General features: G+C 41.0%; 1 protein-coding gene across 1 annotated transcript in view; it reads left to right on the forward strand.

The window, feature by feature from the left end:
* LOC134539438 (glutamate decarboxylase) overlaps positions 1–26823 on the forward strand; it is a 157052-nt gene that overhangs the window by 120176 nt on the left and 10053 nt on the right. Inside the window, exons 5-10 of the mRNA XM_063381475.1 lie at positions 1102–1181; positions 5435–5606; positions 9447–9514; positions 20991–21069; positions 24417–24566; positions 25283–25477. Of these exons, the coding sequence (XP_063237545.1) occupies positions 1102–1181; positions 5435–5606; positions 9447–9514; positions 20991–21069; positions 24417–24566; positions 25283–25477 (744 nt within the window). The remainder of the gene's footprint in view (positions 1–1101; positions 1182–5434; positions 5607–9446; positions 9515–20990; positions 21070–24416; positions 24567–25282; positions 25478–26823) is intronic.

A 26823-nucleotide genomic window follows, 5' to 3' on the forward strand; every position in this document is an offset into this window, starting at 1 on the left:
CTTTTTGGATTCGTGTTCAAAGAAAGTGAACCAAGTGTCTGAAAATTTACGAAGATTCCTGGGTTATTTGTAAGCAGTCTTCTTCGTAAATTAAAGGTGAAAAATTTTTGACAGTGTACTTGTCTGTAGTTTATACGCGCAACCTAAAAGTAGAGACAGGAAAAATTCGCGGGTTCATTTCGCGATAGGCTAGAATCCAAGTGCGTGTAACTTATTGCCGCTTCGATGATTGGAACACAGTTTGCCTGAAGGACTGTGAGCCAATGAATGACCCTCAACGTAAGAAGTATCGAATCATAAGCATCCCAGTTAGCAGGTGTCACGAGTCAGTAGCCAATGAGCTGGTGTAATATTCCCGCGTACATAGAGGATCGTGGAGTCCATCCTAGAGGTCATTCAAACCGCGAATTTTCCCAGTACCTACCTAGAGGACATCCCTTCATGCAGGCAAGATGCGTTGTGAGTGGCCGTATTCTGCAACAAATGGGAAGAGTGTTGTATGGGGGCGCGGAAATGTGACTCCTAGTCAACGATATTTTTTTTTGTTTCCCAGCCAATCAGTTCGTCAGCCAGATCACCTATGTGGTTATCATTAAAAAAAATATTATATTTTTTTATGGACTTTACACTGAGGCAAAGGTTTGTTTGCCTCAACAAATTTACGCTTTATATGGCGAAAAGAAAAAAAATACAAGGAGTTGATTCAAACAAAGTAATTGAAAATTCATTTTCCTTATGTTTCACCACAGCTCCAAATTTTATTCATCATATTAATGTGTAGATAGTAGCTTGGCTTCTGGGTTGTAGCCGCGTCCTTGGAGAATAGTTCACCGACGTTTCGGTCGACATTGCAGTCACCATCATCAGGGAGCAGTTACCTACTGGTAGGTAACTGCTCCCTGATGATGGCGACTGCAATGTCGAACGAAACGTCGGCGAACTATTCGTCAAAGTAAGGAGACGCGGCTACAACCCAGAAGCCAAGCTACTTCAGACAATGGCCGTGAAAGCCTGCGAACATTATTGACGTGTGGATGCATGTGGCACAGATGCAGATGCAGATGCAGATGTGTGAGTAACGTGTGGTGTTCCTGGTTCCAGTGCCACTACTCGGTTAAAAGCTGCGCAGCTGTCTGTGGCCTGGGAACAGACAACTGCGTCGAGGTGCCTTCAGATGAAAGGTAATTTGATATGTTACATTTGTACCAACTGAATAAGATACGAGTAGGAGATTGACAGAAGTTGGAGCTCACGTTCCCCTACTATAATTCACGACAAACAGTTACCGCAGAACACTAAATTATTCTGTAGAGAACTTATTTTAATATTGTAATGGTTCCAAGTGTAAAAATTTAAGGTCTTTTCCAGTGGTACTAGTTATTAAACTACTGACATGATATTTGGTATAATTTCAATACATGTTAACAAGCCAATAGATTTAATAGATTGCTATAGGGCTGTTTAAATCAGCTTTTTTTATATGTTATTCTGAGAAGTCATCTGTCATCCTGGTCATTTTCAATTTATACCTCCACTTAAAAATACAAAATAAGCAAACAAAACTTTGAAAAAAGATTAATGGTTTGGTAATTTTTTGTCTTATTTATTGCAGTTCGTGAACACTTCTGCAGAGGTACAAAAATCAAGTTGCGACTGTCAAAATGAGATACTCTATCGTAAATTCAGTGTATTACTGCAACACATAAAGTCATTAATCGACTTGAAACGAGAGACGAGCTGGATTTTTGGTATTACGTATTCATGGTAGCTCGAGGTAACAAGGCTGCCTTGTATTTGGAAATAAAAGCAACACATTTCAACAGCGATTTTCTCAGCAAGATAAATTTTTCGAGCTTTAGGTCAAAGAACTGTCTTTCAAACGTTTGTGAGTCAAATTAAATTTGGGTTAAAACACATTCGGTCAAATGATTTTAGGTGCCAACATTCTAACACCCCCCCCCCCTCCCCCCCAATCCAACATGCTCTTACCATCTTACCATAAGGGAGTCCAGAAATAAGATCGCGTAGAAGTCTTGGGTATATACGTACATAATCCATTTATGTGTAAGTCATCTGAGTTAAATTAAATTTAAAACCATATGTAAGCCATGTTAAGGGGCCCGCCTCGTCAGGGGTGTGTCTGTGTTGGTGAGGCGGGATGATAAGTGAGACGCTCGCTTGTGCTTCTAGCGCGGTGTCGCTTCTAAGTGCAAGGATCTGAATTGGCGCTCAGTCTTCTCGTCGTGCATAAGGATACAACGAGATTCGAGCGGTGACCATAACATTATATGGCAGAGAACTGAAGATAAAGATGTAATGCAAGTCCCTGAAGAGCTTTAATGAATCTCTACCGGACTTTTCATGTCTAAAGCTTTCTCTGAAAACTTGCGTTTTAGCCATTTTTACTCTGAAAAAAAAATTGGTTGTCTGTAAAGTCGGTTTACGGACGATAGTTTAACGTGACAACGTCATAACAAAACATTGATGAAATGATTGCATACTTTTATGAATCAAATTGAAATTTTTTATTGAATTATCATTATTTTGTATGGATACAAAGGAGTAAAATGAAATCTACAATTTAATTGATAAATTTACTTTTATTTGCACTCATTAATTCAAAATGTTTATTACTTTAACGAAGAGATTATTTTAACTATAACTTTTATAAAAAGAAGGAGTGAAATTAAATCTACAATTTAATTGATAAATTTACTTTTATTAGGACTCATTAATTCAAATTAGTTATTACTTTTACAAAGAGATTATTTTAACTATAACTTTTATACATGTTTGCTATTTAACTTCTTGGAATGTGTGTTATTCTGTTAAGGATAGGACGATGATAGGAAAAGTAGGAAACGAATGGGAGTGTTTCAAGTTTAATGTGCCTCGAAAAAGTCAAATCGATGGTTGTTCCAATCGAGTGGAAGAAAGATAGATGCGGCGCAAGCGTACAATTAGCGTAACGGGACACAGCTTAACGGGAGAATGTGCGTAACGGGACACTTTTTCGTGCGTGCAGCCGGCGTTCTTCGATTTATTAGGCGTTGTCACGTCAAAAAATACAATTTAAAAACCAAATGCGGAAACAGAACTATCCATACGCCCTCAGCATATAATTAAATGCGTTTCGTAAACAGACACCACTCGGATGTGTTGAGCAGTTCTCTAATGGGATGGTTTCTTGTGAAGCTCTGCACACACTGTGTGTGCCCATGTAGGTGGGCCCTTAAGCATAGCTTCCTTAATCAAGGCTTCAATGAGGGGTAATGATCGCTAGCGACTCATGTTTATGAGACGAGGCCCGTATGTTCGATCTCAAAACCATGGAACGATTAAATTTATGAGCACTGAGACAGAAGTGATTCGGAAACCACTTACGTTTGGCGTTCTCTTGTCTTCAGCTTGTGTGCATAACAAAGCGATACAAACTATAAAGCTGGATGCATGACTGGAATATATAACAGTAACAGTAACAGCAGGTCGTGCGCACAAGGTTTGTCCACCATGTTTCCGAACCTACTGCCTCCCAGTAGCGCATAGGATAGTCGTGTGCACAGGAAGGAAATAAAAAATTATTTTATTTCTGTAACGGACGCATGGCGCAACAGCTAATGAGATTAGAGTATGAAGGCATTTTGGCGGGCCAAGAGAACTGTTCATGTTTATCAATCATATTGTGGCAAGAAATTGTCGAGATATCACAATGCTCAGGTGTATCTAATTCGTTCTGTAAAAATAAATTATTGCTGTTACTTATGAAAAGTCACAAACGATTTACGTAAATAAAAATAAAGATATTTCGTGGGTAGAGTTGTAAACTAAAAAATTTACATGACCCTGGTTAGTTTATATGTTGAAAAAAATGTTTTAACAATTGCTGGTCAAATGTAGTGAGTTAATATATTAGTTGGTAGATAATGTGTTATTTAATAACGTCTATCAACAGATGTTGGATGCATCGCGGAAGTTCACTGGCAGAAATGAACAGCGAGCTGATTGCGTACAGGTGGTGTGTGCAATGGCGTGTGCTTGGCCTGCTATGTGTCGTTTTGCCTAAAGGCGTTTTGCCTAATTTTAGGCAAAACGAAGTTAGGAAAATCGCCGTTAGGCAAAACGCCGTTGGCCAAATAGGAGATAGACAAAACGTCGTTAGGCAAAGCGCCGTAAGGCAAAACGCCGTTAGGCATAACGCCGTTAGGCATAACGAGGTTATATCATCAAAGTAACATTTTTCCAATTTTAGAGAAAAAAAAATCCCGTTTTGAGGAAAAATTCCCGTTTCATCCCTCAAAAAGTTCAAAAATTCGGACTGCGATATTGGTGGTGATGGTGGCTTGCCTAAAGTAAGGATTTGGCCATCTTGAACTCAAAATTCCAGATAAATTCTTCAAAAATAACTCAAAATGACTATAAATTCCTAGAAATTTCCAATTTTAGAGGAAACAATCTTCCCGTTTTGAGGGAAAAATTTCCCGTTTTATTCCTCAGAAGTTCAAAAAAATTCGGAATCCGGAATTCCTCAAGAGACTCTTGCCTTTGAAAGAACGAGAATCCTCTTGTTTTGTCCACGTGTGCGGAACGAATAAGTCGGAATACGGCGTTGTTTGAACTGTGTTAAGAAGTGTTGCTTGGTCTGAGTGTGCTGTGACGGGTGAAGGGTAGCAGGTGACGGGTGATGGGTGACGGGTGACGGGTGACGGGTGAAGGGTAGTGGGTGACGGGTGACGGGTAGCGGGTGACGGGTGATGGGTGACGGGTAGCGGGTGACGGGTGATGGGTGACGGGTGATGGGTGATGGGTGATGGGTGACGGGTGACGGGTGATGGGTGACAGGTTACGGGTGACAGGTGACGGGTAGTGGGTGACGGGTTACAGGTTACGGGTGACGGGTGACGGGTGACGGGTGACAGGTTACGGGTGAAAGGTAGCGGGTGACGGGTAGTGGGTGACGGGTTACGGGTGACGGGTGATGGGTGACGGGTGATGGGTGATGGGTGACGGGTGATGGGTGATGGGTTACGGGTGAAGGGTAGCGAGTGAAGGGTAGCGGGTGACGTGTGGCGGGTAGCGGGTGACGGGTGATGGGTGATGGGTGACGGGTGATGGGTGATGGGTGATGGGTGACGGGTGATGGGTGACGGATGACGGATGAGGGTGATGGGTGACGGGTGATGGGTGACGGGTGATGGGTGATGGGTGACGGGTTATGGGTGACGGATGACGGATGAGGGTTATGGGTGACAGGTGATGGATGATGGGTGATGGGTGACGGGTGACGGGTGATGGGTGATGGGTTACGGGTGAAGGGTAGCGAGTGAAGGGTAGCGGGTGACGTGTGGCGGGTAGCGGGTGACGGGTGATGGGTGATGGGTTAAGGGTAGCGGGTGACGGGTGATGGCTGACGGAGCCATGTCACGTGGTGTCGCAGGGGCCGCATGATCCCCGAGCAGCTGGAGAAGCTGATCCTGGAGCGCAAGGCGAGGGGTCACGTGCCCTTCTTCGTGAACGCCACGGCGGGCACCACGGTGCTGGGCGCCTTCGACCCTCTCGAGCCCATCGCCGACATCTGCCACAAGTACCGCCTCTGGCTGCACGTCGACGTGAGTCCGCTCCGTGTCCCCGCTCTGGGCGTTTCTTCCTTAGCTAGCCTTAATGCATTTACTGCTAGCTTCTTGAATAATCAAACCTACCTTTAACTCTCTAAACGTTCACGTTTATGTGCAGGAAAAACTAGTTAATTAATAATCATCAAGTGGTATATTTTGGATCCAACTGGGACAGGCTGCAGGCTGTGGAACGAACCGCCATCTTGGGTTTTGACATCACGGCGGCCATCTTGGATGACATTGACCTTAGCCTTTGACATTTACCTTCAAATTTTACCAAAACTTCCTCAGAATTTTCCCAAAATTAGCCAAAATCCACTTAAATTTTCGCCAAAAAATTTATTTCAATGGAAAAATTTCTCTTTTAAGGGAAAATTTTCCGTTTTATTCCTTGAAAATTCAAAAATTAGAAATTCGAAAAACCTCAGAAGACTTTTGCCTTAGAAAGAACCAAATTCCCCCAAATATGTTTAAATTTCCCGACGACAAGACACCCGTAAGTCGCTGATGACATGACCTTGATTTTCACCTTGACCCCAAATATTAAATATTTTATTTTCGACCAAAATTTTTTAAACAAATTAAAAGAAAAAAATTATAATTGCTTACTTCAACTTTTCCCTCAAAACGGGAAATTTTCCCTCGAAATAGATATTTTTTTTATATTCCAATTTTTCTTTTTAAAAGCTTTTATTTAACTTGCAATGTATGTATGTAAGTATGTTTGTTCGGGTGGAATCTTTGAACTCAATTTTTGAAGTAGATATCTTCAACCGATTGAGCTGAAATTTTGTATACACATTTAGTTTGGATGACAATGCACGATATGGTGTGTGACATCATTCTAAATCCAATATGGCGGACCATCCAAAATGGCGGAATAGTTATTTTAATGCATTTCTACAATAAGGATATCAAATGAAAGGGCTTGTTGAGAGTAACTCGAAAAATAATTTGGCGTCATTCTAAATCCAATATGGCGAACCATCCAAGATGGCGGAGTAGTTATTAGCTACATATTTTCCCCAAAAACTGGAAAGTTTGGCTGATTTTGGTGAATTTTGTGCAATTTGTCCCCAATTTCGAGGAATTCTTGACAAATTTTGGTAAATTTGAAGGTCAAGATCAAAGTCATCCAAGATGGCCGCCGTGATGCTACAATCCAAGATGGTGGTTGGCTTCCTGCTCCACAGCCTGCAGCCTGTCCCAGGTGGAATCAAAATATACTACTGATGAATATTTATAGAACCTTTAAAATTAATAAAAAAGTTTCAAAAACCTTTTTTGAATTTTTTTTAAATGTCATTGCTTTAGAATATATATATATATATATATATATATTTCAAAGAATATGGTTGGAAAATATTTAAGGATGATCGTAAATATATGAAACAAATGTATGAGTGTTGACGTTACGTTCTTAGAACACTAACTCACAAAAATAATCATGTAAAACCAACATAGCCCTCATTAAATTGGTTTTAGCGTTAAGTCTCCTCTTCCTTCTGTGTGCATGTACCTGTGTACAACTGAATACTCCAAATGAAGTCGGAATGCAGTGAGGAGTCATCATTGAGATTCTGTACATTTAGAGTAATTTTTAAGAAAGCACTTAGACACCAAAAACTAATCAATTTATTTTGGGTTAAGATGAGGTCTGACATGCCATTTTTTTCATGTTCTATTAATTATTTTCATTTAGGGACCACTTCTCTAAAAAAAATAAGTTGTTGTTTTATCACAAATATTTTAAACGTAGTTTAATTTAATGAGTGTAAAAAGTCATGTGTTTGTAATAGTTATCACTTGCGCGACTTTTAGAAGCAATTACATCATACTCGGTATAAAACTGTTGAAAAAATTTATGATAGAACGACAAATGCAAGAGAAGTATGGCGTTAAACTAAAAGGAATAGCCCTTAAATAATAGTTATTACCATAAAATGAAAACAATCTGCATGACGTGTGAGATCCCACGGTAATGTCTCGAAGACATCGATGTTATCAGATAAGGGAGCAACGCCGAGACAGAAGATACCTACTTACTGGTATACAGACCGGCATTCAAAATTACTAATCCGGTTTGGTAACTAACATTGTGTCCATTTCCTTGTGTTTTCCAAGTTTCAAAGACGCCTTTTTCGATTACCTGAGTTTTCCCTGCTTGCATATTATTCATGTCTGTGAAAACACTGATCAAATCACTCTAGAATGATAACACTACCAATAAGAAGTATGGCCAGTCAAATGGATAATTGTCTAAAGGTATCATCCCATAATTAGGGACCGGAAAAATTCGCGGGTTCCATAACCTCTAGGATGAACTTTATAGTTCTACGTACACTCAGTCAAATGCCACCCTCTCATTGGCTGCTGTCTTGTGAAGGTGTCCCAACGTAGCGGCCTGTGATTCGATACAGCTACGGTTGAGTGTTTCTCACTGGCCCAGAGTCATCCAGGTGAGTTGTGAGCCAATAGCAGAGGCAGCACTGAGGTATAACTATTTTAATTTCAGGCTGTCGTGAAATGAATCCGCGAATTTTTCCGGTCTCTACCCATAATTTAACTTGATGAAACCGAGAAACTGTTGGAAGCAGAAGTCAGGATGACACGACTGGATTTCGAACTTGGGACCTTTGGCTCGCGAGTGTACTGTCTTTCCCCTGCACCACTCAGCTTCATTCGCGAACTCACTTCACGATGATCTTAGTTAAAGTACATTTACGTTTGACTTGGTCCACAGTTTGTTTGTATGACTCGACCCATGGGAAGCTGAGACATGTTGCAAGTCAGCCGACAGAATGGACAGGACTGAGGAAACACTGCAATAGATTATGTTACGACTTTTCTTGGCTCTCGGGTATTGAATCGCGTGGAAGTGGTACGCGCTGTACCGACGTTTCGGTCTGAATTGCCGCTGGCATCGTCAGGATCGAGAATTCCACGAGATGGAAGGTGGTAAGTTCATATACTGCCAGGAATCTTCGGGTCTCTTCCTATGGGGTACGGTTTCTGTCGACCAGGGGAGAGCTTTAGTGCCACTGCATCCCGTGTCGGCACAACACTCTAAGCTGACAGCTGAGATAATAGGAGGGGTGAACACCCCTGGCTTTATATATTGAGCCTTACTAAAAAAAAATTGGTTGTCTGTAAAGTCGGTTTACGGACGATAGTTTAACGTGACAACGTCATAACAAAACATTGATTAAATGATTGCATACTTTAATGAATAAAATTCAATCATTTTTTATTGAATTATCACTATTTTGTATGGATGTACAAAGAAGGAGTGAAATGAAATCTACAATTGAATTGGTAAATTTTCTTTTATTTGCACTCATTAATTCAAATATGTTTATTACTTTATCGAAGAGATTATTTTAACTATAACTTTTATACATGTTTGCTATTTAACTTCTTCCAATCTGTGTTATTCTGTTAAGGATAGGACGATGATAGGAAAAGTAGGTAACAAATGGGAGTGTTTCAAGTTTAATGTGCCTCGAAAAAGTCAAATCGATGGTTGTTCCAATAGAGTGGAACAGAGATAGATGCGGCGCAAGCGTACAATGAGCGTAACGGGAGAATGTGCGTAACGGGACACTTTTTCGTGCGTGCAGGCGGCGTTCATCGATTTATCAGACGTTGTCACGTCAAAAAAAAAACTTTCTGTTTTTACAAAACATTCCTTTTGAACACTGTAGTGCGTAACGTATGTCATGTTCTCCGCTGGGGTTGTATTCCGAACACTGAACAGATGGGGAGCTACGCTTGGCTTGAAGAACACGAGTGAGTGAGTGAGCGAGTGAGCGAGCGAGTGAGTGTGTGTTACAGGCGGCGTGGGGCGGAGGCCTGCTGCTGTCCAAGAAGCACCGCCACCCACGGCTCACCGGCATCGAGAGGTAAGCAGATACTCCTCACGCTCCGCCGAAACTCCCACCGACACACGGTGCTCAGACTGCTTGTTCACTCAGACAACACCGCGGCACAGTGTGTATTGTCACCACGGCTACTGCAGGTCTCGTGGTCCGAGTGCCAGAGCCGAGGCCCTGTGAGGAGTTACAGGCCACTGCCTCTTGTTGTGGAATAGAGGTTACGTGTGGATCCATGGCCCCCACATCCTGGACCCAGGATAGGAGACCCCCCTCCCCCAACCCATTTTACAGTCACGTGCTACATTTTAATTGCATGGTTATTTCTCACCTACACTCTTATTAGAATGTTATTTAACCTGAAAATATAGGGTATAATTATGGTTACTATTTTATAAGTCCAAACAAAGCTTTATTTATAAAATATTCAATATGTTTTTTCTAGTTTGTAAATAATTATAATAGTTAAACATTATAAATAAACAGGGCTGGGCCCGAGCCCTGTATCCAGGGGTCCACCCAGCTCCACCCTTTTGGGGGCCAAGCGTGGATGTTTGTGAAAAAGGACAGTACTGGGTTACTTCTAAGGTGGTGTTATAATATGTTTCTTTGGCGGGGTTGCGGGAGGGACTCGAACTCATGGCTGCTGAGGGCAATGCGATGAATAAAGATAGAAAACACGTCTTGTCCTAAAGCAGCCTCGGTGATTACGTGTGGAGATGAGTGAGATGGCACACTGCTCAGGAATACGGCGCCAGGGAGCCAAGGCTGGATCCAGAATGAGGCTCAGGAAGGAGGCAAAATTATTTTTTTTCTAACAAATTTTAGCACATTTATAATTGTAACACCGAACAGAAAGTTTAGAATGGTCTTAATTATCTTGCTGCTCTATTTAACAATGGGTTGGATATTGAATAATATTTTTGTCGTGTGCATTTGATTTCTGGTTCAAAAATCGTCCTATTATTATATAGAACTGCAGTAAAATAATACTTTAGTAATTTTGGAAAACTATGATTAGGAAAATCAGAAATTATTCAGGTTTCAGGGGGGGGGGGGGGGGGTCCATGCCACTATGCCCCCCTCCCTTCTGAATCCGCCAGTGCAGGGAGATCCCACCACTCGAGCCCCCCACTCACTCGAGGAGACTGCTAGCCACGTGTCAGCACAGCCACGTGTCAGCACAGCCACAGCCACACAGCCAACGGTCGGGTCTCCCTCTCACTCGGCGAACACGAACCGACACGCAGTGAGTGATTCCCTATGACCGAGCCGCGGTAACATCCCGTCACGTAAACGGCAAACAGCCACTCAATAATTCACGTGTGCGTTAAATTAACCTTTTTTCTTGTTTCAGTGATACTTAAATTTTAATTTATTTTTTGTTTTGATTTTTGTTTCAAGCTACTAACAATTGTTAGTAGTGCGGGATGATCCTTGAAGTAAATGGATCCCCGCTGAAGTTTTCTCTGTCGGCCAAGGATCAGACTGGTGTTGGAGCAAGCTTGGAGGGTTCCATAGCCCTGTGAAGATCTGACGCAGTGAGCGGCGATACAGCTTCGGCACTAGCATAGACAGCTAGGAGAGGTTGGACAGGTCTCCACTGGACCTCGGATGGTTGAGGAGTTCCAGAGTGAAGTGATGGATTGGAATAAGCACCAGCATTCTTGTGACTAGGTTGACACTGTCAGCTGTCTGTTAACTGAGTAACATAGGTTTTTTTGGTGTTGACGATTCTGGGATGGGATGACTCATCGTCTCGTCATAGGGCTCTCATAACTTACCCAACTGAGACTGAAAGGAGTGTATCTCTTTCTGAATGTGGGTGAGCCATCACCCTTATCCACTTTTGGTCTACATGAGACTGAAACTGGAGGTTCTGGGAAGGTACAACCATATTGTGACGGGTGTAAGGATCCGGTACAATGGGTTGGTGCTGGCTGGAGGTTTGGTCAGCCGAAGGTTAAGACCCTTCCCACACAGGAACACACCGTCGGGGTAACTCTTGACATCAAGGTAGGATGACCCCAGTACTTCACGGTGGCACCAGTTTTCATCTCTTAAAGAAGAACTAGAATGTTAGAATGACTTTTGTTTCCCAGTTCTACCCAAGTGGTGCACATACTGGGTTCCAGTCCTGTTAATCTCGGCGGGCATGGATAGCCCATTAACATGCTGTTGATTCCCTTGGTCAACACCTGCTTGGTCCTTGAGTTTACTTTGGCCCCATCAGTGTGTCTCCATAGAGACGTTGGTTGAGTTTGCATTTATGGTGACGGTTATAACCCGCATACCGGGGAAGACCCATAGAAACACTCCCTTACCTATGGGGCTCGACGCTTTGGTGGAGTTACAGCCCGAAGCCAATTCTGGGCAAACAGCACATGTGAGGTTAGCACTTCTAGATACTTTTTAATGACTGAGTTTGAGGATCTCAGGAGGGCTGTGGTGTTAAGGATTGTTAGAATGGGTCTTGGTGCAGACCACTTGCATGGTCATCAGATATGCTCTCATAGTTTGATAGGGTAATCTTGTCCACACGCTTATTGGGATGCCATGGTGTGTAGTACCTTACTGGGTCAGGCCATGTCAGGTTAAAGACAATTTTCTGAAAAGAGTCTATCGTTTATCTAGTGGGAATGTAATGAAGGTCTAGTAGGAACTGCTATTTAGTCTGTCTAATACGTGGATTGCATTTCAAAGTAAATTGCGACCCCTGTTGCCAGATTGATTTTACCTGGCTTCTTGATATTATAAATCCTATTATGTTTACTGTCTATGATTATAATATTTTTTTTTTCAATTTATGCTTTTTGATTTTTCAAAGATCATAAATTATTATAATGACAGTATTATTACAGTTGTATTCATTTGGACAGAAAATAATAGTTCAATGTTAAACACCAATTATTATTTAACAGGAGAAACCTTTTCTAGAGAAGTCACAATTAACATTGCATATAAATAATAATTATGTTTTATATCCAATGCTAATAATAACAATAAATTACTTAAGATTGTAGGCTATGCTTAAAAGATAAAAAAATTCAACATTAAATTATATAAAAAGGTTGTTGTCAAAAACAGTTGAACCAAGATATTGTCGTTCACTTACGACTCCTTAGAAATTAAAATAGAATAATATATGATGCTCTTTATGAAATATAACAGGAAAATATATTTCCAAAAATAAATGTATTCAAGAATTTGCTGTACAAAATAATGTGCTTCAGAAACATTAAAAAAAAAATATTTACTTTACAAATTTGTGTCAAAAACATATTTTTTTCTGGGATGTATATCTGGCAACAGAGCACACGGCAGCAAGGACAGTGCTAATGACATAAATGCTGCGTTGGAAAGAGAGATGAAATGCACAGTGCAGACTTAGGTTGGGATGCGCTATAGAGGAGTTGAGACAGTATGATATGAATATATGACAGCTCCCCTTTTGGTTTTGTTGACCCAGCCCTCTTAGACATAAGGCCCTACCGGCCTGGGACGCCATGTGCGAGATCACGGAATACATCCGTATACGCGAATCCGGAAAAGGTGTTAGAGCTTCGGCTATGACCAGAGGTTGAGGCTAACTATTCCAGCATAGTCACCACCTCACTCAGCTAACCAGACAGTTGGCTGCGTCCTGAGCCCTTAGACCTTATCAGCACTGCTGGCGCCTACATCACACTGGGACCCAGTGAACCCGTGGTCCAGTGGAGGACTATCCAACCTCTGCTAGCTATCCAGGCTAGTGAGGCTTTAAACCACCCCACAGGGTGGGCCTCAACTTAAATATTGGGTGTAGACAAGGTGTAATCTCACAAAAAAAAAGGACCAATTAAACGCACTGTCTACACCCACGCAAACAAGCAGAGTAAAACAAACATTAGCGGAGAATATTATGAGAATAATTCGCGCAACGTTAGGCCCTTCAGGGTGTACAAACAACTTACAATGACTTGTTCTTGGATTCCGACTGCGATACATTTATTTTCAAACAAAAAGCTTGACTTCATAAAAAGCAGCGGTTTTACACGCCTGATCTTACACGTCTGAATACAAAATAATTTACAACAGTAACACAAAAAAAAAGATATTACAGTACGTTCAAAGATAGAGTCCAAGTCCGTGGGTTGCACTCGTACCAAGATATTTTACGGAAATTGAATGATTTAAACAAAACTTCCAGTCTTTAGCATTATGAGTTCTCTTAATTACTTTGTTCGTGAAAGCTAATCTTGCAGCTAATCAACTCCACAAACGTTAAAGTCAATGTAGAAATATCACTAAATCGCGGACCAAATCTTACAGAGGCGACGCACAATCAGTACAGTTTTTCAAGAATCTCGGCGACTCGTAATATAGCATGGGAGTGCGTAAAAGACGAGTCGAGGGGTGGGCAAATGGCGACGACCTTACTTGAATGTCTCGTGGCTTGCAGTTGTCGAAAGGCCCCAGCTCAGGCCCCGTTGGGTGTGCTTGCAGCCGTCTGGGTCGCGTGCGCCTCGCACACGACTGCTTCCGACCCAACGAGCATTACTCCTACGGAAAGAGTGGTAACTTCCATGTTAAATGCGTGTCACAATAAGCAGACTGCTATGGAGCGACCGCAGCGATACCATGTGTTTCGTGGTAAAACCTGAACTAACGAGCGTGCGGCGCATGCTCATTAGGAGCCCTTTTTTTAGCTGCCACGTGCTTGCTTTTCCCGCCATACAGAAAATTAACGATTTGTTTGTAAACAAAGATGCAGAGAAGCAATACATTCTTCACAAAGGATGTTACTTTATATTATTTTCTAAACTAAATTGGTCAATTACTTTGATATTGCCTTATAAAACACTTGTAATGAATTTTCTCGGCAAATAATTATGTACTAAATCGAAACAGGCGTAACTCGGACCTATTGCATCTCTGCATGTTTTTTTTCTAAAAGTTACACTCGTTAAATACTTAACCTTCTTTAAGCTTTAAATTGCAAAGAAAGGCTAATATTCTTGTTAAGGTGCCTGATATTATCTGGTTTGTACCATATGAAATCCCGACATCTGTCATGTTAACCATAATAAATATATTGCGAGAATGGAATCACTTTCGTGAGCATTTTGTTTGGTTTAAGTTAACATCCGCATGTATAAAACGTACCTATATTTTAAAAACATACAGGCCTCTAACCCAGGTGTGAATACATTTAATTACACTTTTAACACATAGGTCAGGAATGTTCTATTATGAAATGAATCTAGTTATCATGTTCTTTACTAAAGTTTTTTTCTCCTGTAGGCCTGACTAAATCCTACTTTGTTACCATTAAAACCAATTTTACCACAACTGGTTTTACAGTTTCAACCCCTCCCCCCCCTCCTTCAGTGGTTTTATACACAGTTAAACATTAATAACATATTACCTCAAAATGCTGAATTACATGGTACAGAAATAGGCCAAAATTGCATTTTGTAATAGATTCTCACTTATAGAATGGGCCTTAAATGTTGGCCAGCGCATACAGCTGGCTTCGCAAGGAGGTGGGAGGGAGAGTTTCACCACAAACTATGTGGCATTCCTACAGACCATGACATCTTTCTGCACACTGCAAGCCCGACCAAACCCCTGCTTGGCAGGTCCTCACAAGCCAGCAGTAGCTAGGTAGGTAAACTATCTTTCAGGCGGAGCAGCAGTATAGCCATACAGACTATACATTAACATATTGAGAAGCGAGAACATGTTTATACTTTACTAACTACTTAGTGAAATTGCGCTGTTGCACTGCATTGCCAGTCGCCACTTCTCAGAATATTTTTTTGCAAAATAAGAAGCATCTTGAAAGTTGGGATATAAAGTAGGCTAACATTGACCCATAATCGACACTGTTAATATTTGTTGAACCATTCAGGTTTTTAATCAGAATATATATAACTACAGCAGAATAATTAAATATAGCAGTTTTTGCTTAAGTCATGAGCATACATTTATCCAGACGGATCAATAATGCTGTGTACTCTGTTTTGCAAAAATCTGGCTTCTGGGAGCCCTAGTAGATCAAGCTGTCAAAACAACTGTCCAAAAGTTGGCAAAAACAGTTAACCATGATCACTCTGATGTTTGATATGAAACCTATTTCAATGAATGAATTAATGAATGTCTTATTTATGTGCCATACTTTCTGAAAAAAGGAAAGGAGAAATTGAATTTGCTGTAAATAAAAAATGTACCTTCAGACATGTTATACCAATATATTTAAATTTCATTCAAGATAACAAATTAAAAGGTTCACTGTTCACAAGACACAAAACCTAAACCCATGTTTACTGGTGCCAATAAAATTTGTAAATATAGTTGTCTTGTTTTCCGATATTTACAAAATTAATGTTAAAATTATATTTCAACAATCAAAAACAACACTGTTACAACAAATTAATGCTGTATAATAGTGTAAATATGTACCAAGGTAATTTTTCCAGTTGTTAGGGTTTCACCCACTCACTTTTGTGGTGCTGTAGTGCCATAACTGTCACAGGGTATACTGAAAGCTCCAAAGTCAGGGTATGACCTACTTGGGCCAGATTATTTTCAAATGCAGAATATATTTCATGCAAAGGTAACCTGAATAGGCTATTTATATGTATTACTAGTTTACCTGAGTCAAACAACATAATTTACTCTACTAATTAGTTTATTACATCCGCCAGATCATTTCAGAGTACAATTTTCTACAAATATATTGGACAAGTGAATTTTATAAATTAAATATCATGATGAGCAAAAAATCAACCAATATATGAAGAAATGTTTACACTCTTCAGCGGCGAGAAGAAGAAAAGTTATTATTTTATTTATTTATTTTTTAAAATGTCCAAGTCGACTACAAAAATATACAATTATATTGTACATGTAGTATAGGACTCGTCAAGAATATTAAACATTATGAATACACATTTAAGTACAATCATATACGCATAAACGTAAATAATAGTAAAAAACAAATAATGTACATTATATAATAATAATAATAATAATAATAATAATAATACATTTTTAGCATAGTTTTGCTTCCATAATATAATTAATAGAATAAAATATGAATTCCAACAGCAAATCTTTCAGTATTTTTTTTTTAAATACACAAAGTTGGTTTTCTGATTAACAATGTGGTGGAAGTTTATTATAAAAACATATAGCAGAGTATCTCGGACTATTTGCAAAACATTTTGTACGATGTTGTAATATATGAAAATTATTTTTTGATCTAGTCGAATAATTATGTAAATTGAAATAATTATGCAGTTCATTCAATTGTGAATGAGCAAATATAAGTAATTCTTAAATGTATAACGATGGTAATGTTAAGACACCTAAGCTTTTGAAAATTTGTCTGCATGAGGTACGATAATTTACATGCATTATTATACGTACAAATATTTTCTGTATTTGAACAATTTTAGATGAGACCGTGGAATTACCCCAAAATATTATTCCATATCGTGAGGTTCAACATAACCAAAGTAAATAATTTTTAAAGCATTTAGATTAGTCCATTTAGAAAATGTTCTAATAGCAAATAATATTGAGCTCATTTTTTTTAGTTAAATGAGCAATATGAGATTTCCAATTAAGGTTCTTCTCAATATATTTACCTAGTATTTTGGTTGAATTTGATTGAGATATATTATAACCATTAATCGATACAGTTGGGTCTTGCAAATTGTATAAGTTATTAAGTTTAAAATGCAGCCACGATGTTTTTGTGTTATTAAGAATTAATTCATTAGCCTTAAACCAATCTATGATGTCCCTAGTTAAACTTTTAATATTTGCAATTAAACTTAAAGGGTTATCTCCATGTATATATATATTAGTGTCGTCAGCATATAATACATCACTTTTAGGCAAATCGTTAACGTATATAAGAAAAAGCAAAGGTCCTAGTACAGAACCCTAAGGAACACCAACAGATATGTTTTGCCTATCTGAATGAACATTATATTTTATGTTGGTTAAGGGATCTATATGTTGTACTACGACTACTTGTAAATGCTGAGACAAGTGAGATGTTAACCAATTAAGCACTGTATCTCTTACACCATATGTGCTTAACTTTTTAATTAATATTTTATGGTTAACACTATCGCAAACCTTACTTAGGTCACAAAATAGCCCAACAGGATGATTCCTTCTGTGTAGGTCCATAGTTATAATGCTGATAAATTCATAAAGTGCAATTATCATTGATTTACAACGCCTGAATCCATGTTGACTGCCCACTAAAATTTTATTTTTCTCAAAAAATGACATTAATCTATTAAACATTAATAATTCTAATATTTTTGAGAATGAGGACAGAAGAGATATTGGACTGTAATTCTGACAGGCGTCACGAGGATCTTTTTTATGCAAGGGAAGAACATTTGAACACTTCCATAAGGTAGGAAAATAACCTTGCATAAAAGATTCATTATAAAAATATAACAATGGGTCAACTAAATAATCAATACAAGTCTTTAATAATAAAATCAGGTACAGCATCTAAACCTGATGAACGTTACCTTTTGATTTATGAACTACTGACAATAACTCAATTTTAGTTACAGGAAATATGAAAATAGAAGACGATGTATAGGTTGTGCCAGAAATGGAGGCTGTATTGTACACATTATTATTAATAATCTGATGAACACGGAGGTGGTTATGCACTATTTTATAACAATATTCACTAAACTCATTAGAAAAATATCTTTGCTCTTCTGGTTTTGAACGACAGCATCTTACTGCACATTTTCGCTCATAGGCATATCGTCCAGACATTTTTATCTTTTCATGTTTTCTTGCTAACCAAATATTTTAAAATGATTTCTAATTTACCAGCTGCAAGTTGTTGTTTACCACTAAACACAACATGGCGCCAGCAAGTCAACCCTTGCGAGTCAAATAAATATCCTACATATTTTAGCGGAGTATTTTCAAAGCAAATTATTTTCATTATAATACTGAATAATTTTAAAAATTGATGTAGAAACCTCGTTACAAGTACAAGTAGCTATGCTATACTTATTGAAGTCTTTAGTGTGATTGTGTGATATTGCATTTAGCGCGGTCACCTGTATCATGGCGAATGACGAACTAACAAAAAAAAAGGGTCCATCATAAAAAAAAGCCTGTGCAACGATTTCCTATTCCAGTTTCCTCCCCATGTTCCGACCACACTCGCTGTCCGGTAACTCGCTCCCTGCTCCGGGCATTCACTCCCGTCGCGCATCGCAACTGCCGCGCGTCGGCCCACACACTCGTCCCGGTGTCAGTCAGTGACGTCACAGCCGCCAGCAGCGCACTCGCGACACTTGCTACCAACTCTTCCATTGCCAACTGTCACTTGTGCTCACCCAGGTACTGCAACCCAGCCAGAGTCTCTTACATGTGGTACGAGTGTAATACATAATTGTCCCCACGTCTCTGTGCAAATTAATTGTCCAAAATAATATTAATAACATAAATAAGAATAAATAAATAAATAAGAATATATAAATAAATAAGAATATAAATAACATTAATAAAGAAACAGTTAAACTCACGTGAGGTGCGACACACGCCTCACTAGTACCGGAGCTGTGTCGTAGCTCACCGCGTCGACTCATCCAAGGGCCAGGGAACCCTGGCAGTCGACTCGGGCAGAAGCTAATTCAGGCCGGAGGACTCGGGAGGCACCTCGCGCACAGGAGCTGGGTCGCGCCGCGCACTTGCCGCAGTTCGCGCCGGCCTCCCCCGCACCCCGCCCTTCGCCGCCAGCTGCCGCCCCCTCGGACCCCTAATTGAATTTTAATGTCGACCATTAATCACCGCGGGCTTGCCGCTTTCACACGACCTCTCGCCCTCCCCCCCCCCCCCCCCCCGCAGGGCTTTCCCCCTCCCCCATCGGCGTCAGCTGTTCCGACCGCCGGAGCTCGCACTGATTTGTCCAATCAGGGAGTCGCGCGGTGCGGGCTTGTTTACTGTTCGCAGGGCTTAATGCCGCTTACCCTCGCCTATCAGAGCGGTGTCCGTGTGCGAGAAAAACATCTGAGAATACGCTGAGGACAGATGAGTAGTTGTGTTTAGTGTTCGTCCTTAAACTGAAACGCGTGTTTGCAGAGTATGATTTAGGCATGGAATACCCGCTGCAAATTCTTGAAAGCACTCAAGAGAGTGCTGTTGTGCTCATTTCCCTGCAACATGATGTCATGTTTGCCGCTCAGATCTCGCAGTCGCCCCGTGCACGACGAGAAGACTGCGCGCCAGCTCAGAGGAGACACTGCCTCAGCAACACGGACACACCCAGTGGGTCTCGGTCTCTGCCTGGATCTGCTGAGCTCCTCCGACCTCGAGGTGGAGGTGGTGGTCTCCGAACCACTCAGCCAACATCGCTGCTCGGTCGTTTGAAACCCCACTCGCCGAAAGAGTGCGACACGTTAGAACAAAATATTGGTTGTCTGTAAAGTCGGTTTACGGACGATAGTTTAACGTAACAACGTCATAACGAAACATTGATGAAATGATTGCATACTTTTATGAATAAAATTGAATCATTTTTATTTTAATAATAAAATAATAAATACTTGAAATTATACTACTAATAAGATTTTTAAAATGCAAAAATAATTAACCTTTATTGCCGAAATTGTTGTTGTAATAAGCAATTAAAACCACATTCACATTCACTTCACTTTATAAACAGTCGACGAAACAGTTCACGTGAAGATGTAAGTTGTGTGCTGCCGCTGTCTTTCTTCTCCTCGGACGCATAGACCAATCGAGTGGAAGAGAGATAGATGCGGCGCAAGTGTACAATGTCCGTGACGGGACACAGCGTAACGGGACACTTTTCCTTGCGTGCAGACGGCGTTCATCGATTTATTAGACGTTGTCACGTCAAAAAATTGGCAACCGAAGAGCGCTCGTCTCATCGACACCGGGGTGGTCAGGGGGCCCGCAGTATTAGTGAGGCGGAATGATAAGAGCGATGCTAGCTGGTGCTTCTAGCGCGGCATCACCCTTAAGCGCAAGGCTCTGAACTGGGACACGGTCTTTTCTCGTCGTGCATAGGGCGACTATGGAATTTGAGAGGCAACGATAGAGGTGTAATGCAAGATAATTGAGTGCTTTCAAGAATCTGTACCGAGCTACTTATGTCAAGAATTTACACTGAAAAAAAACGCGTTTTATCCCTTTTCACTATCCCGAAAATACAGTTTAAAAATTGGAAACAGATCTATTCATCCAGCCTCAGAGTATTCTTAAATTACTTTTTACACAGACCCAACTAGGATATCTTGAGCAGTTTTCAATTAGTGTGGGTTCTTGTGAAGCTCTGCACATCGTGTGTGTTCCCGGGAAGGCCGATGGAGAGATGTAGCAGCGGCGGAATGCAATGGTGAAGCAGCACCCCGGCTCGCGAGAGTGTGTGAAACACCGCTGGGAACAGAAGCCGGGTCTTCTTGGCGTGAGGCGAGTGAAGAGGTGTGCTCGTGTGTTGCAGGGCGGACTCGGTGACGTGGAACCCGCACAAGCTGATGGGCACACTTCTGCAGTGCTCCACCGTGCACTTCAAGGAGGACGTGAGTGCCCCTGCCACTTCTCGCCTGACGGTCAGGTCCAAGTGAAAACTCGTGATGGTACCATTCACAGTAGTAAAGCTATCCTTGATGAGTCAGCAGTAGATGTTTTGGAAGACAGAAACTAAACACAGCGGATGAAAACAGCTTACGCACGTTTGGAAACCTGAATGCACAGTTGGAGTCTCACAACCCCGAATAACTAAATTTTATGAGTGCATAGTCTGTTTCCAATAGATTTGTAAAACACTACATTCTTGAATGTCCCGTCGCCTTAAGTTCCTTAAAATAACTGTGTGAAAAAAAAACCTATCCAACAAAAACAAATATTTACCAACAGGAAATTTTTAAATGATGTGTACTGCTGAGATACACTTGGTCACCATATTTACTTTCCTACTGTATTTGCTATCAAGGGAGAGAACTTAGTTTTCCTGTTCACATCTTTGCCCCGCCTGACAGTCTAAAATACATGAATAGTTATTACTGTTGTTTTAAAATAATAACCTAGTAACTAGCATCCAAAACAATTAACTGCATTTTGACTAAGAGTACAGTGATCCAAAGGAGATACGTAAATGTTTTAGGTCAATATCTGACTTTATTTTGAGGAAAATATAGTTCATTATGTAGGCTGCATTTAAGAGCAGTGTCAAATATTGTCCAAGATTACCAACATTGTTCCTGCTCTCCTGGCTAAGGTTGAGAGAGAGTTCAATAATATCTTAATTTCCCACAAAACTCGAAGGAGGTGCATAGGAGTTTTACCCTAGCCTTCGAAGGCTGATGTTAACTACCTAATCAATTTACAATGAGAAGCATGAAAGTCCTTTTGTTTCCTTGTTCATCCAAGTCAGTGTTAAAACACACTGCACTCAACTTGCGGCTATTCATGGCTGCTGTAACCCCTACTGTGAGTAGAAATAACATATAAGAAATTCAAAATTTCAAAAATTGGAAATATTAAAAAAAAAAATATTCGGCAAACATTACTCGGTTTACGGTTGGAAGATAACAGGGAGTGATATTACTTAGGGCTTTAATAAAATGAGTACCACGTCTTCGTTCTGTTTCCCCATCAAAACTTTATCCCAAAAAAATGTATTAACCAATTGAAACAAACAGTAATACTCGAATTGAATGCGCACATCTTAAACACAAATGACTTTAACTTAAGCTGTGGGGAGTACCATACAGTCTTAATGAAAGAATTATCGCGTCTCGCGAACACGTCTCAAATTAACTGAAGTTGTATGTTGCGGAGGAATATGCAGCATTGCAAAACATGTCCGGGGCTTCTGTCCTCTGGCGGAGTTTTTCTGGACACTAACAGAAATGAGCAATGTTTCCACACGGTCGACGAAACTTTAGTAAATGTCCGTTGTGCACAATAGTGACGTTTCCGCAAGTATTTTTGCGAAGATCTCGCCCACCAACTAAACAAATTCGAGCGAGATGCACTCGTGCTCCAGGACTTGACCAAAAGTTAATGAAAATGAGTGCTGCAAAAATTGACGGCGATTTCCGGGAAGCCTTCATTCCACAGACGAGAGAGCCACACCCGTAGTTCCCCGAAGTTCATGCTAGCTTTTTTTTCCCGTACCACAACAGGTGTATTTATTTGGGATGTAGCTTACTCATGCGTCATACGCCGTTATATCTCATTGTATAAACTGGTGTGGCATTAAATTTTGCGGTCGATTAGGATAGGTTAGCTACATTATAAATACTTTAAAACATTGTGGATGGTTGGTTATATTAGGTAAGTATAGCTACGCTAAAAATACTGTAAAATCATTTTATGGTTGCTTAGCAAATAACTTTTTAACATGTAGCTATCCAGCGCTAGGAAACCGTTTACATGATTTCACAGTATCTTTAATGTAGCTATCCTAACCAAATCAACCGTCCACAATGTTTTAAAGTATGTATAATGTAGCTAACCTAACCTAATTGACCATTAGTTATCATGAGTTGTCCAAAATAAATATTCGCGGACACACGGCAAACGAAAAATAAGGCGGCGTACAAATAAATACAGTTGCCTTGTTTATGGTCTTTCCTTTTATCAACACCGCCATATTTATTTACAATGAACAAAAAAAACCGAAGATATACGATCGTTCGTTTGGCTCTCTCGTCTGTGAAAAGAAGGCTTCCCGCGATTTCCTGACGTCACACACCGCTGAGTCACGTCCCCAGCCAAGTCCCACTTACACTAGGCGTGCCTCCGCCCGCTCGAGCGGAGAGCTGTACGTGCAGACAGGAAAGAGGCACGTTTACATTGGGCGAGTAGTAAGTTTGTTCGCTGCTACCAACTGGGCAATACGTGAACAAAGCCTTCACAGTGAAGTATCTGTGAGCCAACTCCCACTTACACTAGGCGTGCCTCCGCCCGCTCGAGCGGAGAGCTTTACCTGCAGACAGGAAAGAGGCGCGCTTACATTGGGAAAGTGATAAGTTTGTTCACTGCTGCCAACTGGGCAATAAGTGAACAAAGCCTTCACAGTGAAGTGTCTGTGAACTAATAGTTAAATTAGTGTTACGTGCAGGGCCGCCAGCCAGCTCCGAACCTGGCTTCGTGTTCTGGTCTCTCGCGTTTGTAACAATATTTTCATTGCTATGGAGTGACATTGTATATATACACACACCTATAGATGAGAGCGATAGAGAGATAAAGAGCGATCAATAGGTACCCTGCGGGCAAAAACTCGCAAACGTTCACAGGGCTTGCTGAAGGTGTAAGAACTACGTTGGCGCCGGCCTGGGTAGTTGTGTCTCTGACAGGGCGCGCACCGCCCGCTACTCGAACTGACGGCCCCTCGCAGTCCACATCCAGGCACCCGGCAGTTTTCTCAGCCCCAGGTGTAGTCTCTACCTGGTGGTAACAGCCACTGCCCTGAGGTGTCGCTCTGCCTGAGCTCACGTCAGCTCTTCGCGCATGCGCGCCGATACAACACACCCAAATCGCCGCATTAGTCCCAAACTTACAGCACAACGGTCGCCAGAGTTATGGTAGTCCCACCCAACCATAAACCTACATAATTATGGTACGCCCCTGGTACTTGCGTGAACATGAACTAAAAACTACACGTGCTACACACACAAATTGGACCAGCGCTAAATAATGTTAAGTTAAAATATGCTATATGAAAACTATCAAATACAGAGGGTAATAAATAACTAAAATATACAATCACATTCCCTCCTTACATTAGTTCATAGAGTAAGCGACCCGATAGAACTGCACCACAGATTGACTAAGCCCAAATACGAGACTCGAGGCGGGTGTGGAGCGCCAGGAGACAGACGGGATCCCAGGAAGGAGACAGTGGCGTGTTGTTGCGCAGGGGCTGCTGATCAGCTGCAACCAGATGAGCGCCGAGTACCTGTTCATGCAGGACAAGCTGTACGACGTGCGCTACGACACGGGCGACAAGGTGATCCAGTGCGGCCGCCACAACGACATCTTCAAGCTGTGGCTGCAGTGGAGGGCCAAGGTGCGTGCCTAACGCGTCAACTGCCATGTCGTCGACATCTATGTTTGTTAGGGACGGATAAGGTGTGAAGCATTGTGAATGAGTCATGTCTCTCGCGGTCTACAACCCCGAGCAAATCTTCTCCACCAGTAACTATCCCCGTGAGGGCAAACCCGAAAAGGAGCGAAGGATGGCTCCTTTACATGTCCAAAATGGGAATGAATGAGTGCCAGCCTCTGGTCAACCCTGCCCTGGTTCAGGAGAAGCACATGGTCTGGTTGATGCAGTGGTCAGATCTCTCGATGTTACCTGGTCGTTCCTTCCATACTGACAGAATTGTCACGCTCTTACCAGAAATGCCACTGGCACGTGCAGTTACTGCTCCATTTGTAGGAACCAATTCTATAAAACTTCTTCAAGTTACACCTCACACATTCAGTGATCAGATAATTGGGGGATGATCTACCGACCATATGCCATTTTAGTTACAAAAATGTCGTGTAAAGAGGTTTGAAGTAAATTAAAAGGCGGGAAGTAACCAATTGCAGAGAATATGTTAAGCATTGTAGTAAGGGAATGCTAGTTATTATTTCCATTATACACGAGTTCTGTAATTTCTACATGTATTTTTTTGGTCTGTTTTGGGGGGTTCCTCGTGGCACACGGCACTGGGAACCTCCCCAGTGCTCAGGGAAGTCCAGGGATGCCCCAGGGTGAGCGGTGTGTGCGTGGCGCAGGGCACGGAAGGCTTCGAGAAGCACATGGACCGCCTGATGGAGCTGGCCGCCTACATGACGCGCAAGATCAAGAGCATGCCCGACAAGTACCACCTGATCGTGGAGCCCGAGATGGTGAACGTGAGCTTCTGGTACGTGCCGAGCAGACTGCGCGGCATGGCGCACACCGCGGAGAGGGAGAAGATACTCGGAGAGGTCGGTTCCCCGTCCCTCCCTCCACGACATGTCACGTGTTGCCTGCCATTTATATACGGCCCTTGAAGTTTGTGACAAAGCTTGCTAAAACTTCTTAAAGCAATTACTAGCAGTTGTGGCCTCGACTAAGAAGCCAAAGTATGAAAACATTTTACCAATTTCACCCCCCCCCCCCCCCCTCCTAAAGTCACACACTGAAAAAAACCAATATCTGCCCGTAAGCAGGGATAACACACTAGAAGTTTTCGGTAATATGTTAAAATTTTACATAATGGAGCCATTAAAACAGTATTAAATCTTGAAAAACTTGAGAATCCAAAATGTATACTTTAGTCAGTAAGTCCCATGTCAAAGGTTAGGTACTTATCGTCGAAACATGTCTTGCCACATGACCGTGATGACTTAAGTCTATTACACACCTCATTTTCTTGATTTTCCATATTGCTTCACCTTTACCTCTCCTCTATTACTTTCCTCTCGTTTCAACATACGTTGTTTCATCTACATAAAGTAGCTGATTATTTTAATATTTTTCCTGATTTTAACACGTTTTTTCTTCTTAATACCATCATCCCCCATTTGATTTTGTTTTCAACACTAAAGACAAAATATAACATCCCCAATTTCAAAGTGATACTGAGGTCCTGGCCAAGGTTAAACCAGTTCCGAAGAAGAAGAGTTGAGATTATTCTGAGAAATGCTCAATAAATCTATACAGTACTAGGACAAAGGCACAATAGATGTGAAAAAGTATTGTTGAATGCTCCTACCTAAATGTGCGTGTTTTCGCACGTGCGTTAAGAAATAAATACTTCGCGGTTATATCAGATATATTAACAATTTCTATTGGCCAACAAATAAAATCTTAGCTCTTTCTAAAATGGGTTTAAGTCATACTGCTTTCTATGCAAATGCGATGAGTTATGCTACTCGTAAATGGAGATCGTGATCCAACAATGAAACATGATACTGGTAACCATTTGGCATAGAAGGTTGTAAAGTTAACATAGCTCAGTTGTGTATTTCATAGAGTCCTTAGATTCTGATGGATCCATCTTGCTGGGAATCAAGGCTGGGACCCTTGGTTTAGAAGTAATATTTTTTCCTTAAGATATTTTTAACCGAGATAAAAATATGTTTTCAAGAGAAAACATTCTGTATGCACAGCCCTCCAGGTACGAAAACATTGCTGGGTAGCAGATACTGTTTATATGTCCCTGCAACTCATGGAAACGGTTGATAAACTATGGTTTTGTATGTTGAATATGTAGGACATTCTGTTGCTGGTACTGAACTATGGTTACTTTCACCTTGTAAACTTAGTATAGTACAATGCTGATGTCCTA

This window comes from Bacillus rossius, chromosome 15, assembly GCF_032445375.1.
Source record: "Bacillus rossius redtenbacheri isolate Brsri chromosome 15, Brsri_v3, whole genome shotgun sequence".
In the NCBI taxonomy this organism is placed as follows: Eukaryota; Metazoa; Arthropoda; class Insecta; order Phasmatodea; family Bacillidae; genus Bacillus; species Bacillus rossius.